The 22,510-nt window shown below is 32.6% G+C and overlaps 1 protein-coding gene across 5 annotated transcripts in view; it reads left to right on the plus strand.

The window, feature by feature from the left end:
- Positions 1–22,510, plus strand: part of LOC136979441 (extracellular matrix organizing protein FRAS1-like) — a 522,959-nt gene that overhangs the window by 275,720 nt on the left and 224,729 nt on the right. For 4 of the 5 annotated variants that reach the window (XM_067275436.1, XM_067275435.1, XM_067275437.1 and 1 more), the window contains 2 exons: positions 7,300–7,506; positions 19,576–19,768. In XM_067275436.1, coding sequence (XP_067131537.1) covers positions 7,300–7,506; positions 19,576–19,768 — 400 coding nt within the window. The remainder of the gene's footprint in view (positions 1–7,299; positions 7,507–19,575; positions 19,769–22,510) is intronic. The other variant, XM_067275439.1, reaches the window with a different exon arrangement.

The raw sequence follows: 22,510 nt of genomic DNA on the forward strand, positions 1-22,510 counted from the left end.
ATTCTTCTATCATTCTTCATTAGTTGTAATTAATTATAAGTTTAGAATTAAGGTCTATATACGTTTGTAATCGCCCTTTGTAAAATAATTATCTATGTATCGGAATAGTCGTCACGAGACCTGAGGCTTATATCATTATATTTTTGTCGGGTTCCGTACTAATACTACCTGTGTTGGAGATAGAGATATTATAGCTGGCATCCCACAACCCTTCCTGTATCTATATACGCGAATAAAAGATCCTGTTGTAAATATTTATACCAGTTTCTTTGTGTACCACATTCGCGATCTTCACAGTATCCACAGACCACAAAGGCTGGAAAACCACGCCAACAGATGAAATGGACAGTAGAAATGAACGAGTTTATCATCCGTACTTACTACACAATCACAAAACTCGAAACAAACATGACAGCATACAGACAACAACTACACCATAGATTCACACAACAGTATCCTCACCTCACTGTCACCGAACAAAGGGTTGTTGATCAAAAAAGAACAATTATACACAACAACCTTATTCCACAAACAACACTTGAACTTATCAAACAACAGGTTGCTGATCAAATACATCAACAGACAGAAACATCTAACATTAATGAAGATCATGTAACCTGTCAGGATAATCCAGCAACAAGCATTGATAATAACACACATACAACAACTACCACTAATGATACTACAGACACTTCCTCATCCATCACTGATAACATAGACATGGATTTAGTTAATACGCTCTCACTTATATTTCAGGAAACACTCACTAAATATACAGGTACAGATCCCACACAACGACCACGAATACCAAAAATCAACACGTCAAAGGAAGTAGGAAAAACACTAAATTATGTAAACACTCACTTACTACCACACTACATTCATTCAATTTCTACACTCTCAGACATTCATACATTAGTTTATGCTGGGGCAGTCACAGTAGTGACACACCATGGACTGAAAGTACAATCACAGACAAATACACAGAAAACACAATTCTATCACAAGCCTGCCTGGCAGAGAAGAATAGAAACACAAATAAATGACATTAGACAGCAATTAGGCAGGCTGACACAATACACTAAAAACAACATAACACCCAAATTAAGGAAACAGCTCAAAAACATTTTCAAGAAAATAAAAACACACACAAAACATGAACATCACAACACACGCATTACAGAATACATCGATACACTAAAACAAAAACTTGCTGCCAAAGCACGTAGACTCAAACGATACAAAACATTTACACTACGAAAACAACAAAATATATTATTTACAAACAATGAAAAACTCTTTTACAGACAAATTAATAACAAAGCAAACACTGATACACAGCACAGTGGCACACCAACAGAAGAAGAACTCACAACATATTGGTCTTCTCTTTGGTCCAGTGCTGTCACGCATAATGCTGATGCAGGCTGGATCGAGGAGGAGAACAGAAACTTGCACAACATACCAACTATGCCCTGTGCTGAAATAAACATACATGATTTCCAATACACTGTTAACAGAACACACAACTGGAAGACACCTGGTGTAGACAACATTCACAATTTCTGGTACAAAAAGTGTACATCACTGACCAGGACTGCTAAACACCTAACACACATCATTATCAATCCACAAGACATGCCAAATTTTCTTACTCAGGGCATCACCTACATGAAATCTAAAAACAACAATACCATAAACCCCCACACAATACAGACCAATTACATCTCTTCCAACACTCTACAAATTATTGACATCCTGTATTGCAAACAAAATATACAAACATGTTGAAGAACACGACATTCTTACGAACAACAAAAAGGTTGCCGTAGAAATCACAGGGGATGCAAAGAACAGTTACTCATAGATTCAGTCATTCTACGGCAAGCACACAAACAACACAGAAACATACACATGGCATATATAGACTACAGAAAAGCATTCGACAGTGTTCCACACAGTTGGCTGCTACATATTCTACACATGTACAGTACAAAATCCATCCATCACTCATTGCATTCTTTCAAAACACTATGCAGCACTGGAGAACAATACTATATCTTAGGGTTAGTAACACTTCCATACAAACAAACCAAATTTTATTAGGCGAGGAAATTTTCAAGGAACTTCCTTGAGTTTTCTCTGGTTTTGCATAGCCCTGAACCCATTATCGAACATGTTAAACAACATGCAATATGGTTACAATATCAGACATGAAAAAACAACACAGTTTACACTGTCACATCTCATGTACTATCATGGATGACATAAAACTTTATGCATCCACACAAAAACAACTTCATCGACTCCTACAAATCACACATTCATACACCAAGGACATACAAATGCAATTTGGCATAGATAAATGCAAAACAGTTCACATAGAAAAAGGAATCCTGAAGAAAGAAGATTTTGCACTTGGAAATGGAGACATTATTGAATCCACTGGAAGAGGGCGAGTTCTACAAGTATTTAGGATTCGAACAGGCCAAACTAACAGAACATACACAAATAAAGCAAAGATTAATTAAAGAATACCAAAGTAGGTTAAATGCTATTCTCAGAACACAGTTAAATGCAAAACACACAGTTAAATGCAAAACACACAGTTAAAGCAATAAACACATATGTCATCCCAGTACTCACATATTCTTTTGGAGTTATACATTGGACTAACACAGATATTGAGCAACTCCAAAGGAAAACAAGAACTACACTTACTAAGCATAAACAACATCATCCTAAATCCGCCACAGAAAGATTAACCCTTCCACATAAAGATGGTGGATGTTGCCTGATTGACATACTTAACCTTCACTACAAACACAGTCACTGCGAGAGTTTTTCTACAAAAAACAAGAAACATCACAATTACATAAAGCAGTAACTCTAGCAGACTCAAATAACACACCATTAAACTCACACTCTCACATTATACGGACACAACACAACATATAAAAAGCATAGACACCATTAAGAAATCATGGGCTCGAAAGGCACGATTATGATCTGGCACAGGATTTTGTTGACAAAACTGCGTCAAACAGCTGGTTAGCTCGGGGATGCCTCTTTGGGGAGACGGAAGAATTCATGATCGCCATACAGGATCAGGTCATAAATACTAAAAACTATAGAAAACACATACTCAAAGATGCAACACTCACAAATGACATATGCAGGAAATGTCACATCATGCCAGAAACTATACAACACATCACCTCTGGTTGCAAGCTCTTGGCACAGACAGATTATCTACACAGACATAATCAAGTAGCAAATATAATACAGCAAGAGCTTGCAAAGAAACACAAATTAGTAGACATCCACGAACCATACTACAAATACATTCCACAGACAGTATTGGAAAACAACACGCACAAAATGTACTACGACAGAGCCATAATCACAGATAAAACAATTTACCACAACAGACCAGACATCACACTCATTGACAAACACAATAAAATCACATACATTATAGACATATCCATTCCAAACACTCACAATATACAAAACGCATGCACTGAAAAAATTAGCAAGTACACTGAACTCGCTCAGGAAATAAGGCATCTGTGGAGGATGGATAGGGTGCTTACTGTACCTGTTGTTCTCTCCTCTACAGGTGTCATACCACACACACTACACAAAAGCCTGGGCATGTTACAATTGAATAGAAACACATACATCACACTACAGAAGGCCACTATATTGAATACATGTCATATTGTGAGAAAATTCCTGAATACAGACACACACACTGATACACTTCTTTAATTTCTGTTTTGATTACTATGCCTTGACTTTGGTCTGTCATAGTACACAGCCATTGGTGTTAACCGAGTATCTCTCACTTAACCCAACATAATAATGTAGTAGCATTTTGGTAAAAATCTTGTGAAGACATTCCAGGATGACGTAAAGAAAACCAAATATTAAACTTGAAGACAAGTTTTTAATATTGTCAAAGCAATTTCTTTGAAAAATTTTATATTTGTTCTTATTCATTTGAAAGTTTTTTAAATTTATCTAACTTTACGCTATTGATTTTAGTTTTATTGAATTTCATTTTGCTGTATTGAGGAAGAAACATTTTTGTATCTTTGTGGATGAAAATAAAAAAATTCCTAGGATTATGTTAAGCATACGTTTAAATCACTTTAGATTAGTATCAGATTACTATCAATCATGTTAAGAATCATACTAATTTAAGAAAAGTAAGTGTACAAAAGAGATAAGACAGAAGATGGATGATCTATTTGAGTTTGAGTGGATATCATTAGAAGTCTTAAAAACAATCATTCTGTTAAACAAATTTCTTCACATTGTTAAAAAGAAAATCTAGTAACTAATGCCGACTATTATTGGGCTAGAAACAGTTATTATGTTAGTAATTTATAAGACAATTTGGCATTAGAGTTAGCCATCTCTTAATACATTAAATAATTTAAATAATTGTCTTATAAATCACTAATATTATAGTCATTTCTAGCCCAATAATATTCGGCATTAGTTGTGGATAGCCTTAAATATATCGAGTTTGATGATGATGATTGTTTATTTGTTATAAAGAATAAATAGGAAACAAGAAATGCTTTTTACATATACTTGAATGGCTGCAGGAATATTTTTTATTTTCAGTATTTTTTCTCAATTGGATTTTATAATATTTATCAGATTATACGGTGATATTGTTATTTTTGATTAATTATGACTAATAATATATTTTGTTACTGATATTATAATAAAGAACAAGTTTTATCATTAGTATATGAATTCTGCCAGAGTTGTAAATCCTTTGGTTTTTAATAAGTGCCATTTTTTTCTTTTTCCTGTGTTCAATCAACTCTAGTTATGCCTCTGCTTACAGGCTAATTAATTAATTAATACTTAATTAATTACCACTTGCTTCCATAGCATGTACAAAAAATTTCTTACAATTTTATTAAATAAAATGTGTATATTGTTAATGATCATGCCAGATTTGCTATGAATATGTAAGAGCAAACAATTATTGGGAGTGGCTGGAAATGATGAAGTGAAAACATTTTATTTAATAACTTGTATTACAATATTTGTGGGTTTTGGTGATTAATTAGTATTAAAGAACATACAGATATTGTGTACATTGAAACATATCTTTATTCCTTGGCATCGTAATCTTGAAGAAGAGTAATTTGTTCTAGACACTCCAAAATACATACCAAAAACACATTTTATAGAGAATAAATATAGTGTTCAATACTAAAAACAATAAAACAATAGCACTAGCAATCAATAAAAAAAAAGCACAAAAGCACTGGAAAGCAATGGAACTGTTTGGCTAGAGATGTGGAGTAATGCATACACAATGAGAATTATGCCACACTGAGCAAGAAAATGCATGGTTTTTCCTTTGTTTTCACAAAATTAGCTGCGAGGTCACTTGGACATGTTAATGAAATCTGAGATGACAGATGAAAACAGAGACAAATTTTTTGTGGCAAAAATCGACAAAAACTGAAACTGATGATAACCGAAGTCAATGAAAACTGGGGTATTATTCTATCTCTCGCGCCTCTGGGGGTCCACGATCACACTTTTTGAACTGCTGGTATATTAATAGTATTTGCATTATAACTTGATTTAACATTTATATTTTAGAATAATTATCAGCATCTTAACCATTGAAAAATAAATGTTTTATATACAATTAATAAAATGCCAAAAATATTAGCCCTACTTAGGAAATTGTTATTTTTTCACAGGACACACGTTTTGTCTTTGTCGGAGACCAAAAGCCTAAGATTTAGACTATTCAAGTAACTTGCCACCAACTTTTTATCCCTTTGGGATGGAGAGACAGAAGACAGAGAATATGCATTAGAAATTTTTGTAAACACTGACACCTCCAGCTTGGTACACAAATCCTTCTGTTGATGCCATTTAATTGCTGCAATGGTGGAAGGAATTAATTCAGTTGGGTTCTTCATCGGCTTAGAAATAAACTGTGGGTCTCGCTGAAGTAAACTGTATGCAGTCTCTAGAACAACTTTATCTGAATAATTATAATAGGAGACATTTATTTGGATTCTGCTCTTGTAACATTTTTTTCTGTAATAGCCATTGGCACTTTTTAACTAACTCTTCATTTCTGTATGGAAGATAACTTTGTTAGAGATAAACCAAATTTTTTGAGCTGCTCATAGAGAGTATACAGATTACAAAAGCTAGGTGTGCAAGGTACAAATCTTGCTTAAAACAAACTTGTTCTTTGTTTATCTCTGATAAGCTTTGCCAAGAGCTTATTTTTGATGAGGTAGTAAAGAGCGCGCATACTGCGGAAATGATTCAGATTTCAGCAAAATACACTTAAGAACAATTCCATGCTTTCGACAATGAAGAAGAAAGACTAGTTGTGCCTGTTCTTTGCACATCATTCTCTGAATTTCAATAGCAGAAAGAAACACTTCTTTGCAGTTTCCACAAAGATAAAGAAAAAAAAATGATACTACTTACTAAAAATAAATGAAAATGAACAATCTGTTTATTGGCATTATCAGAACAAGATTTAATTGCTGAGAACAAATTATGAGCATTGTCAATGGCATATAACTGTCGTCATCAGATACAGTGACAGTTAGAACACAATAATTCAAAAAATCTAACATAATTTCAATTTGCTCTATGCACACAAGCATGGAACATAAAACTTCCTGTTTTTTATTTTTATTTTTTTAGAATACAAAATTATACATAATTTTGAAAGAAATGCAATATTCGACGATAAGGTTTACAAAATTAATCAACTTAATATATATAGAACTAATTGACATAAATATAAAAATTTTTTTTTTTAGACAAAGACTACAAACACTGGAACCCCTTTCTTCCTTCAGCATATTTTTTTCAAATAGCCATGTGATCTAGGATTGCAGTAAATTGAATAGTGCAACATGGAAATACTGCTGCAATAAACGACAATTCGCAAATGAACAAGATTCTTTTATCCTCACAACACTCTACCAATGAAATTTGTGACCAAAAGGGATCGTTGTTATGTTCTGTCACTGTTTTTGCAAGTTCCGTGCAATTCTTCCAAACTTGATATTCTTGACCTTTGAATTACGCTATTTGATTTACTGCAATCCTAGATTGCGTGGCTATTTGAAAGGAATATGCTGGGAGGGAAAAAGGGGGTTCCAGTGTTTGTCTAAATAAAAAAAGATTTTGTATATGTATAAGTTTAATATAAGTTTGTATGTCTATATCACTTAAATATATTGATTGTATAAAATAATTAAATATATGTTAAATTTTTAGGTCACAATTTCTCCTATGTTCAAGCTTTAAATGAATCCTTTTATTATATGCCTGGAAGTAATAGCAATTTGGAAGATAAAATAGTTTTATCTATATCTGATGGAAAATGCTCAACTGCAACCACTTTGAGAATCAAATTTATTGAAATTTATAAAAATGGACTTATTGCTGTAAATTCTACTGACCAACCCATTACTATACAAGAAGGTAATTTATTTTTGTAAAATTATCTTCTCAGTCTGGAACAAATCACTAAACACATTTAAAAAACCTTTAACTTCCAGTAACAAAAATTTTTAATGTAGAACTTTTTTGACGAATGCCACCGAGACTGACATGCAAGCCAGTCTCCAGAATGCCACGTTAGTTAAGCAATCGTTTCAAACCGATCACATCAGAGCCGCAGAAGCCTTGGAAGTATACGCGACCAATTTGACTGGCAATTGTATTAATTTTAAAGATGGAAAAAGCATCTTATACGCACAACAATGCTTCTACAAAAAAACGGGAATCACCAACATAAATTAATTATTATTATTTTGTTTTATTTTATGTCTTGTAGTTATATCTCTTTTAATTTTATATTTACCTCCAATTAATTTTTTGTTGTTTTACAACATTGTTTCTGTTCCAATTATTTAAATATATTTTGAAACATCGTGTTCTGCTCATTCCAATTTAAAATATCATTGGTGACCCAAAGCAGACCACGGTTAAGGTGAGTCGAAAACATTTGTCAAAAACTTTTACATTAAAAATTTTTGTTACTGGAAGTTAAGGGGTTTGTTAAATGTGTTTAGGAATTATTTTATAAATTTTTTTCATATAGTATTGCTATTGTGGTAGTTTTGTCTGGTTAACATTTTTAAACTTATTCTCTATCAAATGAATTTTTGTAAACCACTTACACAACTATAAAACAAGCTCATGAAACACAAAACGATGGGGAAAAATGAACATTTTTATTTTGAAATTTTTTTTAGTAGTCATCTTCAAGTTAAAAAACTTATTCAGAAACAGATATCAGAAGAGAATGGGTGATGGAATGTAATTTGGAACAGGATTTTTGGTTGTGTATATTATCCAGTATTTAGTGCATTTATTACTAAATTTTCGTAAAACTAGGATTATTTTCTAATTTTAGTTTTAAAGCATTTTTTTAATTTCAATTCTATGAGCAGTTAAAACAATCCACAATCTAAAAATAAAAATTTTAATTTATTTTTCAATTTCCAGAGTTACTTTTTTTATATTTATCAAACAATCATTCAAATATTTTAGTTACTAAGATATTATTTATTTATTTTATTTTGAACAAAATAGGTAACTTTTACAATACAATAGGCCTCCCCTTTACCTTTACCTTTTTTATAATAGGTAAAGTGATCAATGTCCTATGGTTACCACCCCAAGCATAACAGTACAAAGAGACCTCATAAAAAATGTAATAGGTAAACAAAAATAACTAAAAATGGTAAATGTCTGATAAAGCAATTTAAAACTAACAATAATAAGAGCATGTGTATGCATTAAAGTTAAGATACCATATAAAACAAAATAGATACCTAAGCAACAGCTTTACCACTAGGCAAGCTTTACACCTAAACAAGAAAAGATCTGTCGTTAATTAGTATTAGTTAATAAATATTTTTTAAATGTTCATAACAATAATATTTATATATCCACACATATTGGTATATGTGTGGATATGATAGCCTATGGGTGTCAGACTCTCTTGCACCAGCCTCTAGCCAAGCTAGGCAATGCAGTATAAAACATATTTACAAAATTTCTTAGTGTTTAAAGTTACAAAATAAATAAAACCTTTTTTTAGAGTTGAGAAATGTTACAGACAGCACAATAAAAAAAAACAGATCTTTGGGGAGAAAACCTGTAGATTGAAGACAAAGATGAGAAATGTTCTGAATATTATGACTAGGAACATGTAAAAAAAATTTTGTTAGAAGCATATATAGTAATGGTAAAGAATGGGTACCCAAAGTTATCGACGATTTTGGGGTGATGTTGGCAATTGATTAATTATTACTCCCCAAATTATAGGCATTGATGATTGTAGAACTCTCTTGGGGTCTCTCAAGCAGCTTCTGCAGATCCTTATATCAAGATATTTCAGGCTCTTTTTGAATGCTATCACTTCCTTTGTTCTCCAGTCGATGCCAGAATGACCTGGAGGACCTCACATGTCCTCACTCTCAAATGTCCAATCGAACATTTATGTTTGACAAAATTTCTTAGTGTTTAAAGTTACAAAATAAATAAAACCTTTTTTTAGAGTTGAGAAATGTTACAGACAGCACAATAAAAAAAAACAGATCTTTGGGGAGAAAACCTGTAGATTGAAGACAAAGATGAGAAATGTTCTGAATATTATGACTAGGAACATGTAAAAAAAATTTTGTTAGAAGAAATAACATTGAGGAAATGTTTAAAATAGAAAATACAATGAAAATACTGCACTCGAGCCTTTCACAAAGAAAGACCCAACCTGGATCTTGCAAGTTTGCTTTAGCCAGTGTACAGTAAATTTTAAAATTTTCTAACAAGAAATAAAAAAGATTGAAACAGTTACACACTCTAAATATTAATATAAAAAGAATTACTTTCTATCGCTTTTTTAGCTAACTCTGTTGTACACTTTCTATGCGCTATGTCGTTACAATGTTCTGCAAGACGGAGACAGAGCATTCTAGTAGTGGCTTCAATATTCGATAGTTTCAACTGCAAGATACGCACGCGGTGAGTGTAATCCAACAAGAAGATAAGAATATAACATAAACCTATGTTATTTTTTCACCCATGTTTATTTTCTTCACAGGATTCTTTTACTGATTCGAACACTCCTTTTACATATACTTTCTGAAGATACTCGGACAGAATTGTTAAGTATAATCTCGTGACAAAAAAACAACCAAAAATATCCACCGCAGTACAAAGAAAATGGGGGACAATGATTAAATACTTAAAACTACTTATGCTAAAAGGAAAGGAAAAAAGGATAGATGATGGATAGATGGATATATAGTAATGGTAAAGAATGGGTACCCAAAGTTATCGACGATTTTGGGGTGATGTTGGCAATTGATTAATTATTACTCCCCAAATTATAGGCATTGATGATTGTAGAACTCTCTTGGGGTCTCTCAAGCAGCTTCTGCAGATCCTTATATCAAGATATTTCAGGCTCTTTTTGAATGCTATCACTTCCTTTGTTCTCCAGTCGATGCCAGAATGACCTGGAGGACCTCACATGTCCTCACTCTCAAATGTCCAATCGAACATTTATGTTTGATTTAAAAGTTTTATTTTGCCTGACAATGACAAAAATATATTAGTTGAAAGTGCTAGAAAAAAGAAAAACTTCTACTAACTCCGTACACAGTGAAGTCTGCTTTCTACTACTATTACTTGTGTAAGGTAGCCGACTCGGTGGAGACGGGATGTTAAAACCCATACCTTGGCACCTGTGTTAGGTTGCCCTCCTTTAGGTGGGATCGGTTAATCCCGCATCAAGATAAATCGAAAGGAGGGTTGTATGTGGGTCATGACGGAGGAGGCAAATGATGACAAGTGTTTTTCACATGAAAATCGTTTTTGTTAACATTAGTGCTTACATCGTCAATCGGCAGTCCTTCACTAATCCAGACGAGAACTTCAGCGTCTGTCGCAGCCCTGGGGCAGATGAGAGGAGATCACTGGACAGATGGACAATCAGGGAAATGGTGCAACGGAGATCTATCTTGAGATAGGGAATTTGATCCCAGCCCTTATTTCTAATTTCGGGATTATACTTAGTCGATCCTGGGATTATTTCAGTATTGAGGTTTAGTGCAAAATAAGAAAATCTTACAGAAATCAGCTCTTTAATCAACAAATCAAAATTTAGACAAAAATTAATGTATTTTATGGTATACACCTAGCTAATCTAATCACTCTAACTAATCAGTCTTAGAGTCAGACTAACTAGACTTAAAATCATGGCTTTATAATTTTCTCTGGATCGGATCATTGCTAATTGGCTAAACCTTTTTCTCCTCGCTTACCAATTGGTCTCCCACCTGTCTCCCGGTGTAAATGGAGCTTTGCATAAGTCGCGGGAAAGGTTGACTAGAGATGGTCTATCCGACACTGTCTTTTAGATTCTGATCGCGTTTAATCGTTGACTACGACACCCATGCTCATTTTGATAATTTTTCCAGTTTTGTTTTGCTTTCTAAACTGCGTCTTAAATTTTTCATTTTTTTAAAAATTTTTTTATTTAAAATTTGTTTTTACTGCTACTCTTTATGAGCGTCGATGTCAAAGTCCAGTGTCGCCAACGCAACACTTATACAACTTGTTTTCTTTTCTGTTGTCCTTAACAAATTTTACATTTTTCTCTTTTAATGCAGTTTCTGGGCCTCACAATTTCTGTCCCTGAAATGGGTCTACAATAAGAGTTAAACTACAATTTATACAGACTTTTCCCAACTGTATCTACATGATACAATCTTTATCCAAATCAATTACTTTATTTAAAGAATACAAATAACTTATGACTAGATACTTAAGACTAAATATAACTAGATTATGAATATAATTAGGTGAAAAAAAAACGAAGTATAAGGACAGTGGATAGAAAAGAGGTACCCAAAAAGATCTGTGGTGACGTTTTCATTGTTGTGGGTTAAAAGGACAAAACACTTTTCTGAGACGACGGATAGGGTTTCTCTTCTCCAAAATTCCTTCTTTATTTGGCTCAAAGGGTTGATAATATCTTATACTCTCACTATCAATGATTCTCTCCTCTTCTCCATGCAATGCTAAAATGCACCAAGGAGCTCTTTCCACATATGTTTTGGTCGGATCCCTCACCCAGAATGTCATGTTATCCTTACTGCCTTCAGGGTCACATTCCGTTCCATTGTTCTAAAGAGATTACCCATCACTACACCAAGAAAGGAGGGATTGAACAAGAAAATTCAAGAAGGATAAAACAATAGCAGAGAGATAGGGGGAAGGAAATATACAAAATTTAAAGAAAAATTGAAAATATATAAAAATTATGGTGTGCAGCTCAATAGTTGATTCACTGTAGTTTTTATTGTGTTTTTATACAATTTAATATATTTTATATAGTTTTGTATTTTATTCTGGTTTATTTCAGGGAGGCAATACTTATTTTCAATAAATCAGCTTAAAAAATTGAAAAGTAAAGAAATAAACATTGCAAAATGCAGGTTAAATAAACAAGATTTCAAAAACTTTTTTTACAAGTATCATGCCTACTCTAACCATTTACATTGCTGAAAAATCAGATTATAAATTTTTGTTTTACAAAAACTATTTTTACTAATAAAATTAAAAAAAACCAGAAATTATAATTTTAGCATATACATCACAATACTTTTACTATTTGAAAATATTTTATGTATATTTCATATCTGCATGTACTGAACATTGTAATTTTTGAATCATTTTTCTAAATATAATGTTCTGTTTTTCAAATTTTGCCTGATAAAGATAACATTAAATTGTAAAAGAATTTGAAAATTTTTGAATTTTTTTTATTTTATTTGTCAACTTATTGTTAAAGCTATTATAAAGTTTTTGTTTTCATTTAAACTTATCTTCTACAGCAAGTAGTAATTTTTCCATACTTTATGATGATAGCATCAGCAACACTGGGTTATTATGTAATTATGCAAAACACCCACATTCTCAATTATAACAATTACGTAATTTTTCCTAATTTAATAGGCATAAATTGCAAGTTTTGGACCTAACATTTTTACTTTACATGTTCTAATTAGTTAAATTACCAAATATTCCAATGTTCTGTTTGTTAGATTGTGGTGCAATGCCTCTGAGTAGAAAAGGTTTAATGACTATCTTATATATAAATTACAGGAAAGCATTTGATAACATTATACATTTATAGTTATACGTACTATATATATAGGCTTACCGGACGTCCCGTTTTAACCGGGATCGTCCCGGTTCGACGATGTCGTCCTAGCGTTCCGGCCAGTTTGTCGTTTTGTCCCGGTTATTTGGTAAAATTTTAAAAGAGCCAAATATACGAGAAGTAAAAATATTGCAGCCTCGAGTAAAATGGCGAATTGGCAACTACGCTCGCCATTGCCAATCTAAATATTTCGTATCTAGATCTAAGTACTTTTAATGTTGTCTAGATGTTTTCAAATTTATAGCATATGGCCTAATGAATTTAGATGTTTTATTTTTTCACAGAATTTATAATAGCATGTAGCCTATGAGACCTAGATATTTTTATTTCATTTTTTTAGATATTTTGTTTCAATTAGAGTTGGCAACACTGAAACTTACACTGGCCACGTCATTGCTGCGCACGTCATATCTTAGTCGAGTTCGTATTGCCGGTCGGCATTTGCAATTATTTTGTACCGTACATTAAATTTATTTAATTTCTAAAATGCCAAAAAGAAACCTTGTTTTTACTGATGATTGAAAAAAGTCTGTGATCATATTGACCAAGTGAAATATGAACTGTGTTGTTCAGAATTTTCAGTAACTCATGGTGGGCATTCAAACATTAAAAGTCACTTGAAATGTGTGAAAAATAAGGCTAGCAATAGGACCTTCCTCAAATATGTCATATTTTAAATGTACCAATTTAAGTGACAAAGAATTTTTAAAAAAGTTCACACTAGTGATAAGTGTTAATAACTTCTTAATAATAAGGTATGTTTAGTTCAGTTATTAAAAATTGCTTTTAACTTCACTTCTTTTTTTTTTGTTAACAACTACTTTATTTAGTCTTTTCAATCATAGGTACTTATCCTAGTAGGCTTAATTTTCTGTTGCGAGTATTTTCTCAAAATTGTTTCAGTTTGAGAAAAAAAATAGTATGGTAAGTCTATATATATATACAGTCAAACCTGTTTTTATGCGGGGGGATAGGGACCGCATTAAAAAAAACGCATAAAAAAAAATCTCACGAATCTTCACGAATGGCTGTAAATAATAGTTTTCGCAACACAATTAAAAAATATTTTTTTTATGCGGTCAACAGGGACCGCATAAAAAAAGTCTCAGATAGAAAATAACTCAAAACCGTACGAAATAGAATTTATTGACAACAGATGTCAGCACTTGACTGCATCGTCTGGTCTATCGTCTGTTTTACATATTTTTGTCCAGGTGGTGTTTTGTTGACTTAAAAAGTAAATTATTTCATTTTCGCATATTCATGCAATAATATTACTATAATAAGTGCATTTATGCTATAATAAGTTTATTTAGCTATAATAAGTCAACGTAAGACATGACGAATCGCACGAGACTAGTCGCCAACTATACCGCACAAATTAAAAATTCGCATTAAAAAAATCGCACAAATAAAATTCGCACATAAAAAGAGCGCATAAAAACAGGTTTGACTGTATATTTTAAGTCCATAAATAATATATACAGTCAAACCTGTTTTTATGCGGGGGATAGGGACCGCATTAAAAAAAACGCATTAAAAAAAATCTCACGAAACTTCACGAATGGCTGTAAATAATAGTTTTCGCAACACAATTAAAAAAATAATTTTTTTATGCGGTCAACAGGGACCGCATAAAAAAAGTCTCACATAGAAAATAACTCAAAACCGTACGAAATAGAATTTATTGACAACAGATGTCAGCACTCGACTGCATCGTCTGGTCTATCGTCTGTTTTACATATTTTTGTCCAGGTGGTGTTTTGTTGACTTAAAAAGTAAATTATTTCATTTTTCGCATATTCATGCAATAATATTACTATAATAAGTGCATTTATGCTATAATAAGTTTATTTAGCTATAATAAGTCAACGTAAGACATGACGAATCGCACGAGACTAGTCGCCAACTATACCGCACAAATTAAAAATTCGCATTAAAAAAATCGCACAAATAAAAATCGCACATAAAAGGAGCGCATAAAAACAGGTTTGACTGTATATATAATTTATGGACTTAAAGGCAAAAAGAGATGATGATGAAGAAACAGGTGAGGAAAGAGGAGACAACAGTTTTGGAAGACAGATAAGAATGCTAGAATTGGAACATTTCTAAAAGATGAGTGAAGAATCAAGACATGTAGAAAACAGAGCAATCTTTTTGTTAATGCTGATTATTGTCTTTTCTGTTGTTATTCTTACATATATACATTTTATGTACATCTACAATGTATGTATCTGTTACATATTACTTTTCTAGATGGCACAAAACAATTCTAGTCTACACCTCAAAGTATGAAGCCTGAATGTTGTAATCCAAAGCAAAATTTTAACAACAAAAAAGTTAAAAATTAAATACTTAATTGCAGGCACTTTTGATTAATTTAGTTTTTCAGCAACTGAACATGAAAAATGAAAAATGAATTACTTGCTTAAGAGCATGCTGATTCCATGTCAGGAAAAAAAACAAAATTGAATAAAGGAGTCAGTTTTTTATTATTATAAATATTTTTTGAGACCTTTCTGTCTCATCATAAGAGATTTAATCAGAAAATTCAAGTAAGAACTTTTTAAATTTTTTTTCACTTAAAATTGACAAAACAGTCAAAAGATTTAATATGTCTGTACCAGCTTCTAACTTATTTATAAAAACAGAAAAAATAGCATGCATCACTAATTTAACATAGAAGAAATGGGAGGAATTTAATTATAATTGAATAGTTTCTTAGCTTTGTTTTTAAATATATTTTTTATATTAACGTTGAAGTTATTTAAATCTGTAAGATAATTTGTAAATAATTTTCTGTGCATAAAATTAAGCATCAGAGGTAGGCTGATCATTGGTATTGCTTTGAACAGGACAGTATGTTTTTTGCTCTGTCTCAGCTATCCTGTCATTTTAATAAAATTTTCATTTTTGTCTCAATTTTGAAAATCAGAAATCTCTCTCTCTGGTTTGCAAATTGAATACTCTTACATTAACTACGTACAACAACAATTGTATATAGTTTAAAGTATTTTAAACTTTAAGCAGTATTTTACTGAAGTGTAATTTGAAGATAATTTTCATAAAACCAAAAATGTTCGTTACCCTATTTTTTCACAATTTTCTGTTTTATAATTTAACAACTTTTGAAACATTTTATAGATCTTATATTTAGTATTATTAAAACCACTAAAAAAGTTAAAATTCAAAAATTTTATATTAGGTTCTAATGTTTTCACCATTGTTCAATGGGCATTATCAGGCAAACTAATCCCCTAGCTGCTGAAACAATGGGGGATTGCTGTACACGTGCAAAGAGGAGAAGTTACTTAAGAAGGGAGAAAGAGGATGGGGAGGAATATTAAGATTAATAATTTGAAGAAAAACTTCCACGTTGTGAAGGAGGAGTCAATGTTACGAAAATTAGTCTTGATGTTATTGCGTTTGTCCACCTGCTTATGATGTTTGAGAAAGGGTTGCTTGGAAGAGCTATGTAAGAGTCGTGCACTGTCGAAGTCCACATTGATGTCTGGGTTGGAGGTGAAGATGACCAATGCAGTGTTGGCCATCGTGGTGGAAGTCTGATGTTTCTTCAGATGGGTGTTTAGAGGGTGCATTGTAGCACCTAAGTATACTAACTGGCAGCTTAATCCATGATTGGTGATAGGGATAGTGTAGATGCATGGTCTGTAGCATTGTGCAGGAGGGAGGAATTTGAGGGACTTCTATGGAAGGCTAAATGAAAGTAATTTTTCTTGGATATTTCTTTATTTATATAAAGAAGGAGGCTAGCTTCCTGTCGTAAGTGACGGTAAACTTACGACAGGTAGCTAGACTTATAAACCTTGTCCTGGGTGCAACTTTTCGGTAAGGCAGAAATGGCAGGGGAAAGGTGATGTATAAGGTCTTTAATAGTATGTGGGGAGTAGCTGTGCTGAATTGTCTATTGGGTGATCGTAATGAGCTCTTTATCTATATCGTGTATGTCTGACGAATGGGTGAAGGACTTTTGAACCAAGGCCCCGAACCTGGCCATCTTGAAGGTTACTGGATCATGGGAATGGGTAGGATGAAGGTTGGGTGGTGTGTAGGCTTTCTATAAACCTGAGTAATGATGCATCCTTTGGATGAGGAAAGCTGGAGATCCAGGAGATGAACAGTTTGATCATTGTTTTGTTGAAGGCAGAACCATAGGCCATAAGGGTTGTTGTTGATTTTTTACAGGAATTTTTTTATACAGGATTTGTTTAACCAGATCACGAGAATTTTGTTGATGTACCGTGTATATAGGAGAATGTGGTTGGTGAAGGTAGTCTCAAACTGCCAAATAACTACTACACACAGTGTTTGATAGGAGGCTGCTCTTAGGAACACACCTAATTTGTAGAAAATTGTCACCTTCAAAGGAAATGAAAGAAAGTATGGGAAAGTAGATCAGCTAGTTATGGTTTTGTTTATCCTGAATATATGGGAGGAAGAAATTATGGAGGGAGCAGAAGCACAGTTCAATATGGATGGATGGATACAGAGATTGAAAGTTGCAGACAGTGAAGTGTAGTGAGCCCTAGACTCTAAGGCCCTTGAGGCATTGAGTAAATGCAAGGTGTTGGAGATGGAGTAAGGTTGGAGATTGGTAAGGAATGAGTTGGTTTAAGATAAAACTGTTGACTTTTCTTTCGAGACATATAGTAGATGACAAAGATTTATTCACAATAGGCAAGAGTTGTGTGCCAGGTTTATGAGTCTTGGCAGAAGCAAAGATACTGGTGTAGCTTGGGTGGTAATGGAAGTGTTATGTAGATGAAGGGTACCTGCCAGAGAGGTGTTGGTGAATCGTAGAACCCTAGACTATAGCTTAATAAGGTGGTTATTGGGAGCAAGAGAGCATTATTTGTCACAAATGTATTCCTGGATGCCTTTGCAATAAATGGATCTTTATATGAGGATGATATCTTTAAATTTGTCAGCTTTCAGGGCGATGATGTCATTAGAATTCATCCATTTTTTTGGATTTTTGTACAAATTTCCAAAAGGTTGAGTTATTCCTGCTAGTGGGATTGCTTCTGACAGTAAAGATGGTTTTCCATCTGTAAAATTTTTTATGTAATTCATTCATATCCTCTATAATGTGTTCTACTTCAGGAATGATGTGCTCAGGTATGCACATAGAGCAGTGGTTACCAACCTTTTCTAGGATGCGGAACACTTTTGTGAGCAATTTTCTTTAGCGGAACACTTACTTAAGTTAATATGAAATACATAAGCTTGTTATCAGTTATTTTATTAGAATTGAGCAGTTATAATTCAAAATCTCTACTCGTATTATTAACGCCAATTCTAAGACAGGAAAAAATATACCTAAATAACTTTAATGGGAAACTTGTGCCTGATGATTTTTACATATTTTATTTAGTTTTTATCATTGCCTTTATCTTATTCGAAACAGTAGTACACTCCGTAAGTACGAGTCGTACATATATATTTAAGTTTATGAAAATTTTATGATTTTAATTTTTTGATATTCGGCGGCTCGAATACGATTGTACACTTTCCGATTTGCGACTAAATCTGCGGAACACTTGGGAGATGTTTACGGAACACCGGTTGGGAACCACTGACATAGAGAGTGGAGGAGCAAAAGACAGGCCATACTTTGTGGCTAGATATATTTGGTCCAGAGGAACTATACTGTCCCAACGGACAACACTTTTGAGGTGATAGGGTTCTTTGGTATATTTCTGCATGTTAAGCACCCAAGAGATTTTTTTTTGTGCTGTATATGGAGGTAGGATTTGACAGAATCTGCCAGGCTGATGGCTTGATTGTTGACAATCGGCAATCAAGTCATTGGCTTGGCAGACTGAAATATTGATGTGGACTTCGACAATGCACACCTTCTTACATAGCTCTTCCAGGCAACCCTTTCTTAAACATCATAAGCAGGTGGAAATATATAATGACACCCACAATAACACCACTACTAATTTCTGCAATGTTGACTGCTTCCTCACAGCGTGGAAGTCTTTCTTCGAATTAAAAATCTTATTATCCTTCTCATCCTTGTTCTCTCTTCTCATGTCACCTTCCTCTTTGCAATCCCCCATTGTTTTAGCAGCTGAGAGATTTGTTTGCCTGATGATGGCTGTTCAAAGAAGGCAAAAATGTTAGCACCCAATATAAAATTGCTGAATTTTAAGTTTTTTAGTGGTTTTAATTTATTTATAGTCAGCTTTGAGTGGTGGTATTCTATTTATTTTTATTTTAATATGTAGATAAATTCAAACATGTCAATAATTATATTACTGAAATAATACTTATATTTTTAGGTGACTCTGTTGTTATTTATCGAGATCACGTGGCTTATTTAGATCACAATTCAGATGACAGCAAGATTTTATTTACATTGATCAGTGAACCCATTTATGGTGATGTGGAATTAATGTTGTTGGACAATAAATATGTCAAAATTAAAGCTGATGAACAGTTCACTCAAGAAGATATTAATTATATGATTGTAAGGTATGAATTTATATATTTAAGAACAAAATTGAAACTATTAAATGATGCAGAATAGAGTAAATCTGTCTGTATTGAAAAAATTATGAAAGTTATGTTTTATATACAGATTTCACTTAATTTGGTCACATCATTTAGCCCATTTATGTGGATGTTATTTCAATAAGTTTATAAAGAAAAAAAAAACTTTCTATGGTAGTCTAATGAACAGTTACAAGAAACACATTAACACCAAAAATCCAGCAAGTAGAAATAGTTAAATAAGGAAAAAAATTTTCTTGACTGTCTTAAATGGTCATCATCAGATTTTTAACTGTTGAAATGGAGGTTGCAATTAGAATATAATTTGTAAATAAAAAAGATCTTTAATTTATTTGTGAACAGAATGCATCATAGATGATGCACATGTATAAGTTCAAATAAACTATTGTCTGTGCTGTTGTGGAGATGGATGAGTTTACAATTAATCCACTTCATAAAGGACTTTCAAGCAGAGTAAGTTTGCTGCTTACTCTGCCAGTATCAATAATTAATTGCATTACTGTTAACATTGAAACTCTTGTAGTAACTATTATAGCTATAAAGATGTAGTATAATTAACCAGCTTTCCATGATAATAGGTCTTGAAATCTTGGATGATTTTTATGTCCATTGTTTGTATAAAAGACGTAATGTCGGGGGTATAAATTTCAATTGAATAGTTTTTAAATTGCATAATTAGGGTGTGCCATGCAGTTGTCTAAACCTAACAGAATCTTTTTGAATTTCAATTGCAGTTCTGCATTTTAGCTCTTCATCCTTTTTGTAAAAATATCTAAGTTGATATAACTGTTCTTGTTGGCATAATACAAAACTGACAAACTATTTATTACAAGCCTTGTGAAGTAGCGAGATTTAGCACTTTTTCCAATAACCAAAAGTTTTCTCTCATCATTTCCTGTTATATTTGAGCAGGACAATATGGTTATGCAATCCACTGCTTTTTTTTTGTACAAGACAGTGTAAAATATTTATAAATATCCAACTTCTCCATCTGGAAAGGATCTTGCCTGTCTATATGAAGCTTTTTATGCTTTCTGTTTTTTCAATACAAGTTATACCTTGTTGTATTAATATAATGAAGTATAACTGATTAAACCAACATGGGTAGCTATGTAAGGTCTCTGACAATTGCAGTTGACCTAAAGATTCTTTTTAGTTGGTGATTGGTGTTGTATGAAATTGAAGCAGTGCAAGTTCTGGATCTTTTCGTTGCCACAGAAAATCAGGAACTGGATGTGGTGTCAATGGTTTCTAGGATTGACAGTCCTGTATTTTAACATGCTGCATATCTGGGATACAACTTCTGCTGTAGTCTCTTCCATTTTCAGCCAATAGAAGGATTATCTTGCATGGACGTTTAGTTTTTCAATCCCAAGTAGGATTCATGCAATACATTCAGGATTCTTGAATGTACTTTTATAGACACATGTATCTTTTTACATATGTATTAAAGAGCAAAAGTCCCTATTTCACTGAAAACTGATGGTAAATATTAAAAAGGATTTTAAGGTTATCAGGCATTTGCCTTCAATGATTGGGCCATCAATTTCTTACATATGATATAATATCCTGTACCTCATCATCATTGTAATTTTCAACATTTGACAGTTCATCTCATTATCTCTGAAAGCATATATACCAGGGGTGGGCAAGCAAGAGTTCATTGGGAGCCGAAATGTAGGTTTAGTGAAATGCATGGAAGCCGCAGTTCTGCACTGTCGTGGCGGATAGTATGGTAAGGCGCGCGATTTTATTATATAATATAAATGTGATATAAAACAAATATTGAATTTATTTAATAAACACATTTTCACAAAATTATAAAAATAAAATTGTAAAAATTGTAAAAATAATAATAAAAAACAGAAATTAACACTTTCAGCAAGAGCCACACGTAACTCAAAAAGAGCCGCATTTGCCCATGTCTGATATATACTGTACATCCTTAACTGGATCAGAGCATTCCATATCATCTAGAGAAAATTTTTTAGATGTTGTGTCAGTAATGTGTAGCTCCTCTCCTTTCTTGTAAATTAGTATTATAGAGAACCACTGTAATTTTAATAGCATTTCTTGTAAACTTGGGATTATTTTGTTTAAAGGTTTCTGAAATTAAAGTTTTACAGTTAGTCTCAACTATCACTGGCCTATCATAAACATAATAATGAAATTTTTTACATGCATTCAAAACTCCCAACAACTCTTTTTCTTAACTTAGTAAGTATGGTTGCTGCATATTCAAATTCTGTGTGTACCGTCCTTGTAATCCGAAGAAATGATTCTTGGTAGATGACCTTACAGCAATGGTTAGAAAATTTACGATTTATTTTAAAAAGTTTTTAATCAAATGCATTTCAGGTTGGTTTATGTTTCCAACCCGTATTCAGTGCTGGTAAAAATACAAGTCATAGTAAGGTTTACGACATCACGTAAAAAAGGGGGATACAATAACATAAAACTTACATATTATATAACATATTATATGACAGTTTCATTCTAGTCTGTAAACTGTTCTTACATTTTTAAGAATGTTTATTATATTGTTGTGTTGTTTATTAATGCTATTATGGATAGTATGTGATATTTTGTTGGTCAAAGATGGTGCCAAACTGATGTTGTCTTTTTTAAGGATCTTATTACAGCCCTCAAAAACGTTTTTTATATCATGGAAAGATTTTATATTTTTTTGTCTGATTTGTGTTT

This window comes from Centruroides vittatus, unplaced genomic scaffold (assembly GCF_030686945.1).
Source record: "Centruroides vittatus isolate TY-2023 unplaced genomic scaffold, ASM3068694v2 contig_620, whole genome shotgun sequence".
NCBI lineage: Eukaryota > Metazoa > Arthropoda > Arachnida > Scorpiones > Buthidae > Centruroides > Centruroides vittatus.